We start from the raw sequence: 14,491 nt of genomic DNA, 5'->3' as shown, positions 1-14,491 counted from the left end.
TCCGTGATTAATAGACGAGACAGTAGGAAGCGGAAACCAACAAAGTTGATATACATACATACATATAAGAAAAGATCAGAATCGGCCGCCCAAGAATGTCACCGGTGCAAGGGTCTTGACTTGTCTTGACTTAGGCTACCAGTCTTCGGAGAAAGTGATTGATTGTTGACTCCACTCAGTAACTAAACATGACAACATCCCTGTCCTGGTTACATCCAAATGCTCAGTGTTCACCGAAATGAGTAAGTAGGTAACGGGGAAAAGGAAGGGAAATAGACTACATCGATTTATACCTTATCGAAGCAGTTCAAGGGACTGCGGTGCGGGTCGATAAAACCCACTAATCGGGTCTCACAGGGGGGTAACACCATAAAAAGAGGCACTTCCACCACGCTTCTTTGGGAGTGTGATGTAAGAATGGCTTCCATAATGACAGTGATGCGATCCAGACACCTTGGCAGCCAATAGAGTGCAAGCGACTCAATTGCATGCATGCTTAGACCAAAAGCGATACTCGTTTATTGCCGGCCAAACAGAAAAGACAAAAACTTCGACTGTGGGGGATCGGGATGCTTATTAAGACAACATCCAGTGTCTCGACTAAGGGCTGTCACATCACATAGGTAGGTACCTACCTAGGTATGTATACCCGAATACGTATAGAGCTCTATAGGTAATCAGTAAACAGTGCAATGGATATCATGAGAATATCATCATCACTACAACAGCCTAGGTAGGCTGTACTAGTACCTACTACGTGGAAGACTGACTAGGTCCTCCCAGTCCTTATTCATCCTGACATGCACGGAACCTTTCGTCCAAGTCCTAGTTACCAGCCATCCCACATGGATGCAAGTATCGACGTTGACAGCCCACCTTGACCCTGTTGTCGACAAGTGCATGATGTCGTAAAAACTTGTACCTTTTTATTACCCTTTTCGACACACGCGGTTACACCAAGGGAGCAGAGCCTCCTAAACCTCGGTCAGCAGAGGAACTTTCTCAGCCAATCAGCTTCACAGCACCAGCTCGCGGTCGATGATAATCGCGACATCTTGACTTATACCAATAGGTAGAATAGCGTTTGACGCCCACCGGTTGCTTCAGACCATGCCAAGCTCACTAGGATCGGCATTCTCTGTTATTATTTGTTCTGTTAGTTCCTCGGCGGGGCTGGGAGCCATAAATTACGACTCATATTCCGGTCCCTTAGATGGCATTGTTGTCTGGTAGGGCGACGCAAGGAAACTGGGATCTCTTTTCTAAATGACATACCCTCCAGTGGCCAACATCAACTCGTCATCTCGAGATGCTTGTCAAGGCCTATTCTGCCTCCTGTCTGAAATATGGGATACTTGGCAGCACAACCCTGATGAGTTCTTGATCAACTGTTACAAGATTGGTGAGCCAGACAATTTCGACAACGTCTTCAAACCATCATTTTCAGGACAGAGAATTCAATCATCAATATATACTTAATGTTTTACAGTTCTATAGCCTAGAATACATTGTTACACGGTTGTTCCTAGCCTCGACCTCCAGGCTTTCCAACACGATGAGGGTAATTTCTGATGGTTGCGATGTGCCGGTTCTGCTAATAACGCATTGAACATCCAAAGGAATTGATCAAATGTTTTGGTAGAGTAGAGTGCCGCTTTTCTCTGCGCCTTGCTGTGGCCTCCATGACCCGTGTTGCTTCCTCCTGACGAATTATCGTAATGTCCTGGCCTGACATCAGAGTCCTCGGTTCTGGAATAGGCCTCGCCGTTATCCTCGTTGCTGCACAGCCAATCCTCGCTCTGCCTCAAGTTCTCCTGTATTCCTCCTCCTGTCTTGCCTCCGCAACACTGCGCACGACCAATCGTCGTCGATCGTACCACGGAAGCTACCTTCGCCAACCATGTGCTTGGCGACTTGTCTTTTCGACTCTACTCAAGCTTTTTGAAAGCTGGGGCAGGGGTAGGGGGGTCCTTAGGCGTATCTGTCTCCTCGGGGAATGGTGGGGGTGTACTCTCCTCCTTACCGCCGCCAAAGTATTTCTCAAAGTCCTCGTTGTCACCAAAAGGTCGCTTGCCCAAGATGCGAACCATGTCATCTCGCACGAGAACCTCCTTCTTGAGCAACTCCTGGGCGATTAGTCCAACTTCCTTCTTTTTCGAGGTCAAAAGGTCTCGGCATCGCTGGTAGGCTGCATCCACAATTCGGGAAACCTCCTGGTCGATCTGCTGGGCAGTAGATTCGGCAAATGGCTTCTGCATGCGGTTGGGGTCATTCTCGAAGTGAACGGGGCCCACCTTCTCGGACATGCCCCATTGAGTCACCATGTTTCGTGCCATCTGGGAAACCTTCTTGAAGTCATCACTAGCACCTGTTGTCACGGTGGGGAAATGAAGCTCCTCAGATACACGGCCACCCATTGTCATAGCCATACGGTCCATGAGCTGGTTGGTGTTCATCAGGTAAGCATCCTGGGGCAGGTACTGAGCATAACCCAGAGCACCTTGGCCGCGGGGAATAATGGAGACCTTTAGAAGAGGGTCAGCATGTTCCAGGAACCAACCACAGATGGCGTGGCCGGCCTCGTGGTATGCAACAGTCTTCTTCTCCTCTGGCTTCAGCACGAGAGACTTGCGCTCAAGACCTCCGATAACCCGCTCAATGGCCCGCTCAAAGTGGTCCATCTTGACCTCATCAGCATTGCCTCGGGCAGCTAGGCAAGTTAGCCAGTAACACACACAATATCATAATAGCTGGTAGAACATACCAATTAGAGCAGCTTCGTTGACAACGTTGGCAATATCAGCACCGGAGAATCCAGGGGTCAGAGTTGCCAGGCGACCAACAAGGTATTCGTGGTCCTCGTTCGTCACAATCTTGTTTAGATACACCTTGAAGATTTCCTGGCGACCTTTCATCGTAGGACGATCAATGAAGATATGTCGGTCGAACCGCCCTGGTCGCATCAAGGCTTTGTCGAGCATATCCGCTCGATTAGTGCCAGCAAGAACAACAACCTGCTCGCGAGTATTGAAACCGTCCATTTCAGTGAGAATCTGGTTCAGAGTTGCTTCCCGCTCATCGTTGCCACCGAATCCCCGGCCGCTCTCCTGTCGCGCACGTCCAATTGCGTCAATCTCATCAATGAAGATGATGCAAGGGGCGTTCTTACGTCCTTCGGCGAACAAATCTCTCACACGTGAAGGACCGACACCGACGAACATTTCAACGAACTCAGAACCGCTCACACTGAAGAATGGTACTCCAGACTCGCCGGCTGTGGCCTTGGCAAGTAATGTCTTGCCAGTACCCGGGGGGCCAGCTAAGATAGCACCTCGGGGGATCTTGGCACCGAGCTTTTCGAACTTCTCGGGCTGCTTCAGGAAGCTCACAAACTCCATGATCTCGGTTTTTGCCTCTTCAAGGCCAGCAACATCTGAGAATTTGACCTTAACAGCACTCTCGGCGTTGAACTTTTTAGCCTTGCTCTTGCCGAAGTTGAACATACCTCCTCCAGCGCCACCACGTCCACCCATTGACCGCTGAGTCCAGAGGATCAAACCGATGAAGAGCAGTGTAGGACCAAAGGCCAGAAGAAGGTTGCCAAGGGTACTGCCGCCAGCCTCGTAGCTCACAGGTATCCTTTCAGAAGGCGGAATACCCAACTCATCTTGCGCCTGTTCTAACTTTCGCTCGAAGGATTCAACAGACCCTATGGAGAACACGTAGCTCTTTCTCGCAGGTTGCCCGCCCTCACCAGTAGCTCCAGTTGCAGATGGATGAAGCTCTACCCGCACATGTGAGCCATTAACGACAATCAGCTTCTGAACCAGGCCCTTATCCAGGAATGCTTTCCGCATCTCTTGCCAAGTAATCTCCTTCTCAGAGAAAGGGTTGGCAAAGAGTTCCGCAATCCATACAGTGACACCAATGGCGATACCAGTCTGAACAGCCTCCAGCCACCCGCTGCGTTCATTCTTCGGTGGCTTGCCACCCTTCTGCTGGTGTTGCTGTTGTTGCTTCGACTTGTCAGCGTTACCCTTTCCGTCCTGAGTCTTCGGTTCCTGGTCCATACGGAAGGAGGAAAATTGCCCATCCCGGTTCTCCTGTTGATCTTCCAACTCTATTATCCGTTCTGTGACCATGTATACACATCGCATAAGCCTTCCCTTGTCCAAGATCGAAAGGTTCCCGTTCTGGCGTTGCTTCTGAAGAAGATCTCGGGTCTCGGCAGGAGCGCCAACAATTTGAAGTTTCTCAAGAATGTCCTTCGCCACCGGCCTTTGAGCCTCTGGAAGCCGACTTGTAAATTCCTCGAGATGTGCCAGTTCTTCCTTGTTCAAGTGAATCCAGCCTTCGGGCAGAGGTGGCGGCTTTGGTGCGTCAGACTTGCTTCCATCGGGCCCGTTCTTTGCACTGTGTTGATTCAATGGCTTGCTTCCATGCTCATCATCTTTTTCGGGGTTTGATCGGGGACCTTTGCCGGGAGGTGGGGGTTGCGAGGAATATGTCCTTGCTCGAATGGCGAATGCGGCAGAAGTCTTTGCGGGGATCGATCGGGTGACAAGTGACGGCCTTACGCATAAGCGCAGTGCAGGCTGTGTTGACAATCTCGTCGCTCGTGCGAGCTGGCTTGATTGTCTTAAAAATCTCGACATGGCGGGCAACGCAGGCTGTCGCAAGTGCGGAACTACCGGGGTTGTGTGTATAGATAAAGGTAATTGAGAGCGCCGTGCTATCTCATGGGGCAGCACGGCTCAAGCCAGCGATGCTATTGATTGATATTTGAGGCCGGTATACAGTCGTATATGGCGAGAACTCGGAGTCCCAGCGCCAATGGGTGAATATGGATATGTTGGATGACACCACCAAGTGAAAGCTTCTGGTGATGAGTCTACAGTGGTTGCTTAGCTCGAAAACTGAGGATCACGTGTTGGGGAAGCTGCTGAGTGTGGGGTCAACTGTGGGCGGAAGGTGAGAGGATTGGCTGATATGATCGCCTCGGGGAATGTGTCAGTACGTACTCCGTACGTCAATGAGTGATGCCTGTTCGATCTTACCATGCGTAGGCCTGTCCAGCTCTGCAATGCTTGACATCTCAGGTAATGGTGTGAAGTAATACGTCAAATGAATCATCGGTTTTGCGCTCATTAACCTAGGGGAGAAAAGAAAACTCAAGACCTTAATCCTAATTGATAAAAAGACTTAGGTAACTTTATATAAATTTAGGATATCTTTTACTGAGTTTATTTTGGCACCCTATATAAAGGTCTGGTATTTTCTTGCTCTCTGAGGAACACCAACTATAAGTGACAAAGACCTAGGCAAGTTTCGTACAACATAGTGTAGATTTGGTAGACCTTAGATTATATATTTTTTGACACTTTGGCCCCAAGACAGAAGTTCTCTTGCTCCTGAAGGTTCATCTACTACCCTATCGCTCCGTCCATTCCAGGTTGTGGATGAGAATGGATCGTATGAGGCCATCACCTTTCACTGGAACTCGGCATTCTTCCTCTGATTCAGTGAGATGCAAGAGGATTTCTACATCCTTGGCTCCCTCGAAATCAGGCAAGTCACGCCAAATTTCAGTCTTTGACTTTTGGGCAATTGGGTGGTTGAAGTACAGCTGCAACACACGACGGGCCTGCTCATCGTCACCGATTTCGAACAGGACCACACTGGGCTTAAGGAGTTCTGCAATGTCCAAAAGCCGTGCGTAAAAGACGTCTGCTGGGTTGCATTTACTAGGGCAAGGGAGGTCCTTATCGGGGACCAATGCGAGGCGCGGTTCATATTTTCGGACTGAATAGCCAAATTGCCCACGGCCATGATGCCAGATATCTTCTGATATATATGGAGGATTAGACACGAGAATATCCCAAGGGGTAACGGCGAGCTGCTGCATGTCGCCATCACTGAAAACGTTTGCCCTTGTGATGTCAAGGCGCTTGTGTTTTGTGGGCTTAACCAAATTTCCAAGCCTGACGTTCCGTGCGATGTTCTCCTGTGCGAGTCGGAGGGCTACAGGTGAAACATCCACTCCTCGCACGGTCAAATTGTCAACTGAGTGCTGGAGGGATGAGAAAAGTCCAAGAGGTATACAACCAGTTCCTGTGCAGAAGTCGATTATGTTTACTCCGCGGGCCGTTTTCCTTACATCTTGTCCTAGAAGCTCTCCTGATTTGATGAGGTTTATTAGATGGAAAGTGTATGCTTCGGTTTCTGGTCTAGGTATTAAAACACCTTGTTTGCACTTGATGTCAAGTGAGCCAAATGGCTGAGAGCCGATGATATACTGAAGTGGCTCACCACGCCCCCTTCTTCGACATAGATTCTCTAACAGCCATGATTTGTTTCGTGACCGTGATTCATCGACATGGCTCCTTAGCCATCGGAGCTCATTCTGGGCAGAATTCAAGTCCCGGCAAGCTGGAAGAAGGCTTGCGATATTTGGCGAAAGGCGCCTAGCACGCCGCAACAAAGATGGCTGAATGCGCGGCATGACGAAAGAACTTCATTGTTGAGCCTGCAACGGTGAAGGTTAATGCATGGCAGAATTGGAAGCATGCCATCAGCAAGTTGAGGTTGGATGTACATATTGTCATGATTAACCGACCTTTAACCTGTCGCGCCTTGAAGCTTCGAGCCTCTGAGGGCGGCCCCTGCATCACCTTGCTTTATTCTTTAACCCTTTGTTCACAACTTGACCAACTCGCTCAAGATACAACCTCCTTTTGGATCTTTTTGGTGCTGTATTCTCTACAATTTCTCGCCGAGCGATTCGAGCGATTCGAAACGCAAACTGCTGACATTCTTGGATTTTTGTTGCAATCGCCACTTTACCGCCAAATATCAAACCACCCAACACTCTGATCAAGAACCGAAGATGAACGCGCCTGATCGGTAAGACCGTCTTTTTTTATCTCTTTGTCTGTCCCTTTCTCTCTTTATTCAGGTCTCCTCTCGTGGGTTTTCAGGCTGCTTGCTCTTCTCTAAGTCTGGCAAAAAAAACCAAAAAAAAACACAGATATCAGGTCAGAGTTCAAAACTACACGATCTTATTATCCTGCTTGGTCAAGCGCCATGTGAAGCCAAATGTCCAATATTGATTCGACAATCGGTCTGTGCCTTAGCATAGGGAACATCTTTCATTCTGGCAAGTTGCTAGCTTGGTCTGTCTCATCACCCTGCCGTCAGTTGGTTGAGAAAGCATTATGCGACTGGCAGTGTTACCTAGTTGGCATTACCCCTAAGTATAAATGCCCAGCCTTTTTAAGGCAGTATGGGTTTTCGAATGTCTGAAAGTCATCAAGTAACTATCCTTTCCTTGGTTCTATGTTCTGCGTTCATTTGCGGCGTCAGTGGCGGGCACTGTCTCTGGAAAAAATTATCTCGCGAACTGCCTTTGCGAAGCAATTAAAAAACCATTTTCCTCAAGCGAGTCAGGTTCATCTCATCTATTTCAACGCCATAAAAAGCACATAGCATATATTTGCCTTTTCACCAAATATTAAACAATGGCTGGTGGTAACCCCAAGCATTTCAATCTCCAAGATGACCCGTTACGTTGCTTTGAACTACTTGACGTCTTTCGCAAGCTAACAAACTTGACAGTTTCGAGTTGTTCCTGCTCGGAGAGGGCGAGAAGAAGATAGAAGAAAAGGTCTTCTCAGGTCAGCTCTCTTACGACTTATGTCTATCCTCTGCTTACAATATCTTTAGGAATGTCCAATACCTCCGATTTTGTCCTCATGAAAGAAGACCACACTCTGGGTAACCTTCTCTCCGAGCACCTCAAGATGCACCCCAATGTCTACATGGCTGGGTATAAAAGTACAGATCCTGCCGCCCTTGATGAATCTTGTGCTGACATCGTACACAGTTGCTCATCCCAATGTTCCTGAGCTTTTTATTCGAGTCCAGACAGATGGTACCATCACTCCCCGCGATGTCTTTACTTCTGTCTGTGAGAAGCTCATTAAACAACTCGAGATGCTGCATCAGGAGTTCACGCGAGAATGGGAATTGAGACGCATCACCAACACTGGTGAGCAGGGAAACATGCAGAACGGCCACTGAGTTCCGCGTTCATTATCAGGGATCATCTAAAACGGACAGGCATCATGGACGGTCGGCGTTGGGGCTGCAGGTTACTGCTTATTTATTTTTAACCAGATATAAACTGGAATGAGCTTGAGATCAGACTCTTCTGAGCTATACTGCGGTCCTTGTTTCCACTTGATGTGCATGTTGTGACACACATAAAAAATAGGTCGCGCCAGGTTTGCTTGAGTTTAAAAGAGGGGAGGCCTGGGCTCGAGATGAGTTTCGATCGCAAGAGGTTTCGCGATGTCTATGATCCTGGCAGACCATTCTCAAGCAGCTCCTTCTGGACCTTCACCACCGGGGATCAACTGACAGAGTTTTAGTACAAAAAGCAGGGAACGAGTTCCGATTGACTCACCATGCAGATGTTGTTGCCGTTCAGCAGAATCTTGGGAAGTTTAGTGTGGTTACCCGAATAGTCACTATTGAGTTAGCCAGTGCCGGAAATGCAATAATGGAGACGTTGCTCATACAACTCGGTTACATCCTCCAGAACCATATCTATACCGGTGATTAGTTTAGGTAGCGGCGATCTGGCAGAGTAATACTCACTGACGTAGTCATCAAAGCCGACGAGAGTTCCGCTGAATTCTATCACCTTTTCAGTACAATCGTCTATGAGCATGCAGAAACTCATCTCTCACCCTTATCGCCCTTCATAATGACCCAAATCCTGGAGCCTACACACTTGTCGATAAGCTCTACACAGAAGAGTTAGTATGTAGCTTTTATACATCAAGGATCTCTATGGAAGGCTACTCACCGAGAGGTAACAGTTGGGATGCCATTGTGAAAATGTGACGTGGGTGGATCGAATGAAGAGTTATCGATCTGAAGCGTCTTCTTTGCTCAGAACGATTACTGAAGTGCCGGCCTTAGTTACCGAAAGCCAAATGCTTTATCTCAAAGTTGAGCTGAAGTCGTCAAGGTCGTCGTCTCAAAGTCTCAAATGGGACGGATTATGGAGGTGTGAATAGGTAAGGTACCTAGGTAGGTAGAGCACGTCCCCACGTGCTCTCGCGATAATCGCGGTGACTAAGCCAATTCATTGCCCACCTCCACCCTCCCCAAGCCACCCGCTAACGCTCAGAATCAATGATCGCCCTATTGACGCGGCTGCCTAACAAATCTCACATACTGCGTAGTAGTCTTCGCGTATCAGGGTCATGGGCTTTTGCCACAATGGCTCACCGACGCTGGCTACATTTCAATCACTTCATACCCCAATGATATTGTCTTCACAGGGGCGCATTGCTGGCAGTGTATCAAGACCCTTGACAAGAACGTGTCAGTTCCCCTCTGTTAGTAGGTATGTTGAGGTACCCGTCTTTGATTTAAAACTTCCTGACGGTTCTATCTATAAAGGAAAGAGTTCAGCTCCAGCATGCCACCAACTATAAACAATCGTCTGTGGAATCCGGCTTTTGGGATCAGGTTCTCTACGAAAAATGATCATCATCCACCTTACCCTTTCCTAGATATTGCTCGCTTCGTCCATACCTCTGCCTCTGGGTCTGGGGGTGTTGAAAAGGGAGATGTCGAAGCTGACGAGTTCAGCGAAGGTGAAGAGTTCGAGCGTGATGCGGTGGAATGGTTCGATCAACAAGATCGGTTGGTATTGCCTACTACTGAAACAATCTCTAAAGACACCCAGGTTGCATCAGACACAGGCGGCGATCTCGTCGAGGCCTCAAAGCAGGAGAAAGCACTGACGGAATCCGTCACTGCACCTCTCACATCCTTAGACTACACAATCGACGCCAATCTTTGGGATACAGCCCGGAAGAGTAAGGCTGGCTCCAGCCAGTCGTTCTGGTCCTACAGAATGTATCGCCAAGTTCAAGAAAATGGCGAGGAGCAGAAAGTTAAAGTCCACTACTGCATTTCAAAACATACGATGGAACATGTTTGTGAAAGGTACTTTTCTAACGAGAAAGTCATTGGCTTCGATTTGGAGTGGTTTGTTGCGAGGGGTCCTGCCAGCTCCAACCCTCGACGAAATGTTTCCCTCATCCAGATCGCTAGCCCAAGTCGTGTAGGCTTGTTCCACGTTGCACTTTTTCCCAAGGACGACTTTGTCGCCCCAACCTTCAAGAGGATTATGGAAGACGAAAGCGTAACAAAAGTCGGAGTGGCTATCAAGGGTGACTGCACAAGATTGAAGAACAACCTCGGCATAAACAGTAAAGGGATTTTCGAGCTGTCTCACCTCTACAAACTTGTCAAGTACTCGAAGGCTGGAGAGCTAGACCGAATCAATAAGGTCATGGTGTCTTTAGCCGTGCAGACACAGGAGATGTTAGGTCTTCCGTTGTTCAAAGGAGATGATGTGCGGTCCAGTAATTGGATGATGCGTTTGTCAGCAGATCAAGTTGCATGTGAGTTAAAATTTACGCCATCTGTTCTTCTGTAGCTCACGCATACATAGATTCCGCATCAGATGCATATGCTGGTCTCCAGCTGTACTACGTGCTTGAGCAGGAACGCATGAAGCTTCAGCCTACTCCTCCTCGACCAGCTTTCGTCGAGCAGAATCTTCCTATTCGGTTCTTGACCGCTGATGACGTTGACGAAAGTGATACGACTTCAGAATCTGGGGAACATGAGGTTATTACTGATGTTGAGGTGAGACTTGAAACACCAGAAACCAGACCTACGCCATCGATCGCAACGCCCACAACAAAGGCTACACCCCAACCAGAGGACAATCCTCATGATACAAGGGATCCCCGTATCCTTGCTGCCGAAAAGCACGCTCAAAAATACCACAGCATAACGCGCCCCAAGTCAACACCACCATTGTCGTCTCTTCGCACTTATTACATGTGGTATGACAACCAAGATCTTACACCAGAGGTTGTTGCTACACTCTTACGTACTCCTCCTCTTAAGACAAACACTGTTGTTTCCTATATTCTTGATGCCATCGTCTCTGGAGGGTTGCCTTATTCCAAGGCGAGGCTTAGAACTGAGGTATTAGTCCACCTTGCCCCCCAGTCACTGGTGAGTGCCAGGTATCGAGCATTAGTGGATGCAAGTCAAGCGTCTGAAGACGAAGAACTATAAAATCGATTCTAGGATTCGAGTGGACGCAGCTTCGCTGCAAACTGGATTGGAAACGATTTGATGAAGACTGCTTTTTACCTTGGATCAGGTTGTAATTCGTGACCTTCAGTCCTATTGCCAATTGGATCCTTAAGATCCTTGAAATATTCCAGCCATATCATCTAAGAACACAATAAATATTTTTGGTATAAAGTAAAAGCCGGGTTTGGGTCTCCATTTCTATTACACTATGATCCTGGCCCAAACAGATTACGGCCTCTGTTGATCTGAACCTTCTTGTCCTCACCACCACTCACAATACCCCAGGATTGATCCCAGGCCACACCCAACACCTTGGCTCCATCACCAGCGGCGGGGAGCTTCTTGCCCTTAAGCCACTCTCGGCCTATGGTGTACACTGGCTCACTGACGCTGCCGCCACCCTCTTCCGATGTACCCATCCGCACGCTTCGAAGATCCCACACACGGCATGTACTGTCGTGAGAGCCAGAAACAAGCGAGTGATCGTTTTCGGGTGAAGGCGCCAAAGAAACAACCATATTAACGTGCCCGCGGAGTGTCATGGCTGAGGTAGTAGTAGCTGACTCGCGGGGGTCGAGGAGGGTAATATGTCGGGCCGACGAACCAGCAGCAACAAGCGAGGATCCGGGGAGCGCCGTTGCGCATAATAGTGGGTGCATGGTAGTGAGTCGGCTGACCTCGCGCTGGGTTGTTAAGTCAATAGTGCGAACAGTATGATCTTTGGATGCCGAATAGGCGACCGTTGCGTCGTTGGGATGAAAGATGGCAGCAGTCACAGGCTCATCATGGACAAGGATCAAAGCAAGAGGGCCACGCTGTGCAGTGTTGGCGGCACTTGCAAGCTTGGCTCGCTTCGTGCTATGCGCAGAAGGCAAGCTCTCAGGGTCCGCTTGGGGAGCTGTTCTTTTTGACGATGTCCAAAGGCCAACTTTACCGTCCGATGATGCTGTGAGAATGCGCTTAGTGGCTCCGTTAATGTCAAGACTGTTGATTTCCTTCTCATGACCCCAGAGTTCCATGCTGGACTTGAGGACACCAGAGAAACCATCCTCGGACTCGCTATAGTCCCAGACAATAACCTTGCGATCCAGGCCAACTGAAGCCAGCTGCTTCTGTGAGATCCACCTAACCGCATTCGCTCGCTGCGTGTGACCACCAGCTCGACCAGCAGGAGACACTGCGATTGCGTCTCCAGAAGGGTTCCAGACTCTAACGAGGCCGTCATAGGAAGCACTCGCAACTCGTTCGGGGATGTTACCACCACCAGCCAGAAGGCCTGCTCGTGAAGTGGCGGATAGGAGGTCTATACCTCCGACCCAGTCGTCATGCTCAAAGCTCGCTTCGTAAACCGGAGGAAGCAGGCTTCGAACATACTGCAAAGTCAGGGTGGATTCAGATGAAAGACCATTTTTTGCAAGATACTCTTCGATAGAAGTTCGGAGAAATGTGCCATTGGCGAGAAAGTCGAGGGGTATAGGAGAGGAGGTATCGAGCATAGACTCGGAGTTGAGAATGCGAGAGAGGCCATATCGTTTAATATCTATGATGAGCATTAGCCCTTTGATCACTCCAAGGTATCTAAGAACACCAATAACTGACCTGCAGGCACGAGCAATTGTTGTTTAGAGTCTGGGAGTACCAAATCCTGCTCAGTGGTGGTGAAGACGACCTTCACCTGTGCAACGTCCCCCATTTTGGCGTGGTTGATCAACTGTTGTTATCCTTCGAATTATTTTCCAGGTAAGTCGATTTGAGGTTGTAGAATAGAAGACTTCTACTGATTTTGAAGCCTATTGGGCTCCGGGTATCTCGAACAATTTGCTGTGGTGAAGGTATGCTTGTGGCAGATCAGCTTGCAAAGATCTTGGCAAAATCTAGAAAATTTTGGAAATTTTTGTAGCCTTGCAGGACCTTTGGCCCCACTGCGGGGAGCCAAATCCGAGACGCTGGCCAATGACGATGTTGGTGATTGCAAGGCTGAACCACTTTCCTGATGCTCATAACAGACTTGAGATAAGTGTACAGTAGGCTGGCGAAAGTTCCGACATATTCCCGGTCTAACCCCGCTTTTAACAAAATATTAATATTAACACTATAACTTTATTGCATTATTTAAATAGATTAAAATGCCTTAATAAAGGCAAAAAGTATATTATTCTCCTTATAAAAAAATAAGGTTTATAATAATATATAAATTAGGAGTTTAGGTTAAAGATATTATAGATAGCATAAAGTTAAGTTATTATATAATATATAGAATTATTTAATGCAATTAAGCCTAAGAGTTATATAAAGATAAATTATATTTTAATAGGCCTTTAATGCTATTAAATTAAAATAAAAGTTATATTAAAATACTTATTAAAAATAACCCTTTTATTTTATATAGAAATATTATAAATTAGGTATAGCTAAAGGTATTACTAAAGATAATTCATTACTAGCTTATTAATAAAAAGATATAATATAAATTTACACTTTAATGCCTATTTCTTACTAAAAAAGCTACTTAATTAAGGAAATCTTTTATAGATAAATACTATTATAAAAATAAATTATTTTAATATAGTTAATAGTTTTCTAATAAGGTTATAATTAACTATATAAATAGTAATTATATTAAGTAGTTATTTTATTAAGCTATAAGTCTAGAGATTTCTTTTTTAAAAGCTTCTTTTAATAATACTATAAGGCAAGAGACTTTATAAGAATAAAGTCTAAACTTATTAATACCAAATCAGATATTTATAGATATTTTATAGTATAATTAACTATAATAAACTATCTATAATTATCCCTCTTTTAGAAGATCTTAAATCTAAAAAAAAAGAAATAATAGGCTAGTATATTCTATTTTATTTACAGTCTTATCTTCCTAACCTTATTAAAGAAAGAGAGACTTTTTAATATAATAATGCCTATATATTTATTTATTAGAAAGTTTAAGACTAGCTCTATCTTTAGGCAAAAAAAAGAGAAGTCTTTCTTACTAACTGGCCTTTATATAGTCCTAACCTTAGCCCTATTAAAAACCTCTAGAAAGTCCTTAAAGAGAGAATATATAAAATATATCTTAAAATTGCTACTTATTTAAAGTCTATTAAGGCAATTAACTGGCTAATTGCAGCTATAGAGGAGTTATAGACTAAAATTAAAGATAATATAGTTAAAAACGTAATAAAATTAATACCTAACTAATTAAATAAGTATTATTATATAAATAGCTATTATATTAAGTATTAAGCTATATAGCTAGAATCTCCTTTTAATTCTTTATAGATTTATATATATATTATTA

General features: G+C 46.2%; 6 protein-coding genes; 2 read left to right on the top strand and 4 right to left on the bottom strand.

The window, feature by feature from the left end:
• Window positions 1-1,928: 1,928 nt before the first annotated feature.
• FFUJ_03055 (probable matrix AAA protease) lies at window positions 1,929-4,655 on the bottom strand (the record flags this gene model as incomplete). XM_023574858.1 has 2 exons in its annotated part: window positions 1,929-2,710; window positions 2,765-4,655. The coding sequence occupies 2 exons, from the start codon at window positions 4,653-4,655 to the stop codon at window positions 1,929-1,931; spliced, it is 2,673 nt and encodes an 890-aa protein (XP_023428141.1).
• Window positions 4,656-5,431: 776 nt separating this feature from the next.
• FFUJ_03054 (uncharacterized protein) lies at window positions 5,432-6,502 on the bottom strand (the record flags this gene model as incomplete). Its single annotated transcript, XM_023574857.1, has 1 exon — window positions 5,432-6,502. One exon carries the CDS (start codon window positions 6,500-6,502, stop codon window positions 5,432-5,434), a length of 1,071 nt encoding a protein of 356 aa, XP_023428140.1.
• Window positions 6,503-7,517: 1,015 nt separating this feature from the next.
• FFUJ_03053 (related to DNA-directed RNA polymerase 13.3K chain) lies at window positions 7,518-8,079 on the top strand (the record flags this gene model as incomplete). XM_023574856.1 has 4 exons in its annotated part: window positions 7,518-7,561; window positions 7,615-7,673; window positions 7,723-7,833; window positions 7,883-8,079. 4 exons carry the CDS (start codon window positions 7,518-7,520, stop codon window positions 8,077-8,079), a joined length of 411 nt encoding a protein of 136 aa, XP_023428139.1.
• Window positions 8,080-8,375: 296 nt separating this feature from the next.
• FFUJ_03052 (probable u6 snrna-associated sm-like protein lsm5) lies at window positions 8,376-8,894 on the bottom strand (the record flags this gene model as incomplete). XM_023574855.1 has 6 exons in its annotated part: window positions 8,376-8,414; window positions 8,465-8,528; window positions 8,580-8,607; window positions 8,659-8,697; window positions 8,751-8,807; window positions 8,870-8,894. 6 exons carry the CDS (start codon window positions 8,892-8,894, stop codon window positions 8,376-8,378), a joined length of 252 nt encoding a protein of 83 aa, XP_023428138.1.
• A 596-nt stretch (window positions 8,895-9,490) lies between these two features.
• On the top strand, window positions 9,491-11,172 carry FFUJ_03051 (related to werner syndrome helicase; the record flags this gene model as incomplete). XM_023574854.1 has 2 exons in its annotated part: window positions 9,491-10,484; window positions 10,535-11,172. The coding sequence occupies 2 exons, from the start codon at window positions 9,491-9,493 to the stop codon at window positions 11,170-11,172; spliced, it is 1,632 nt and encodes a 543-aa protein (XP_023428137.1).
• A 227-nt stretch (window positions 11,173-11,399) lies between these two features.
• FFUJ_03050 (related to microtubule-interacting protein) lies at window positions 11,400-12,886 on the bottom strand (the record flags this gene model as incomplete). XM_023574853.1 has 2 exons in its annotated part: window positions 11,400-12,733; window positions 12,793-12,886. 2 exons carry the CDS (start codon window positions 12,884-12,886, stop codon window positions 11,400-11,402), a joined length of 1,428 nt encoding a protein of 475 aa, XP_023428136.1.
• Between the last annotated feature and the right edge of the window lie 1,605 nt (window positions 12,887-14,491).

This window comes from Fusarium fujikuroi, chromosome FFUJ_chr03, assembly GCF_900079805.1.
Source record: "Fusarium fujikuroi IMI 58289 draft genome, chromosome FFUJ_chr03".
Taxonomy (NCBI): domain Eukaryota; kingdom Fungi; phylum Ascomycota; class Sordariomycetes; order Hypocreales; family Nectriaceae; genus Fusarium; species Fusarium fujikuroi.
The sequence above is the reverse complement of the archived record's forward strand: the minus strand, read 5'-3'. Positions and strand labels throughout refer to the sequence as shown.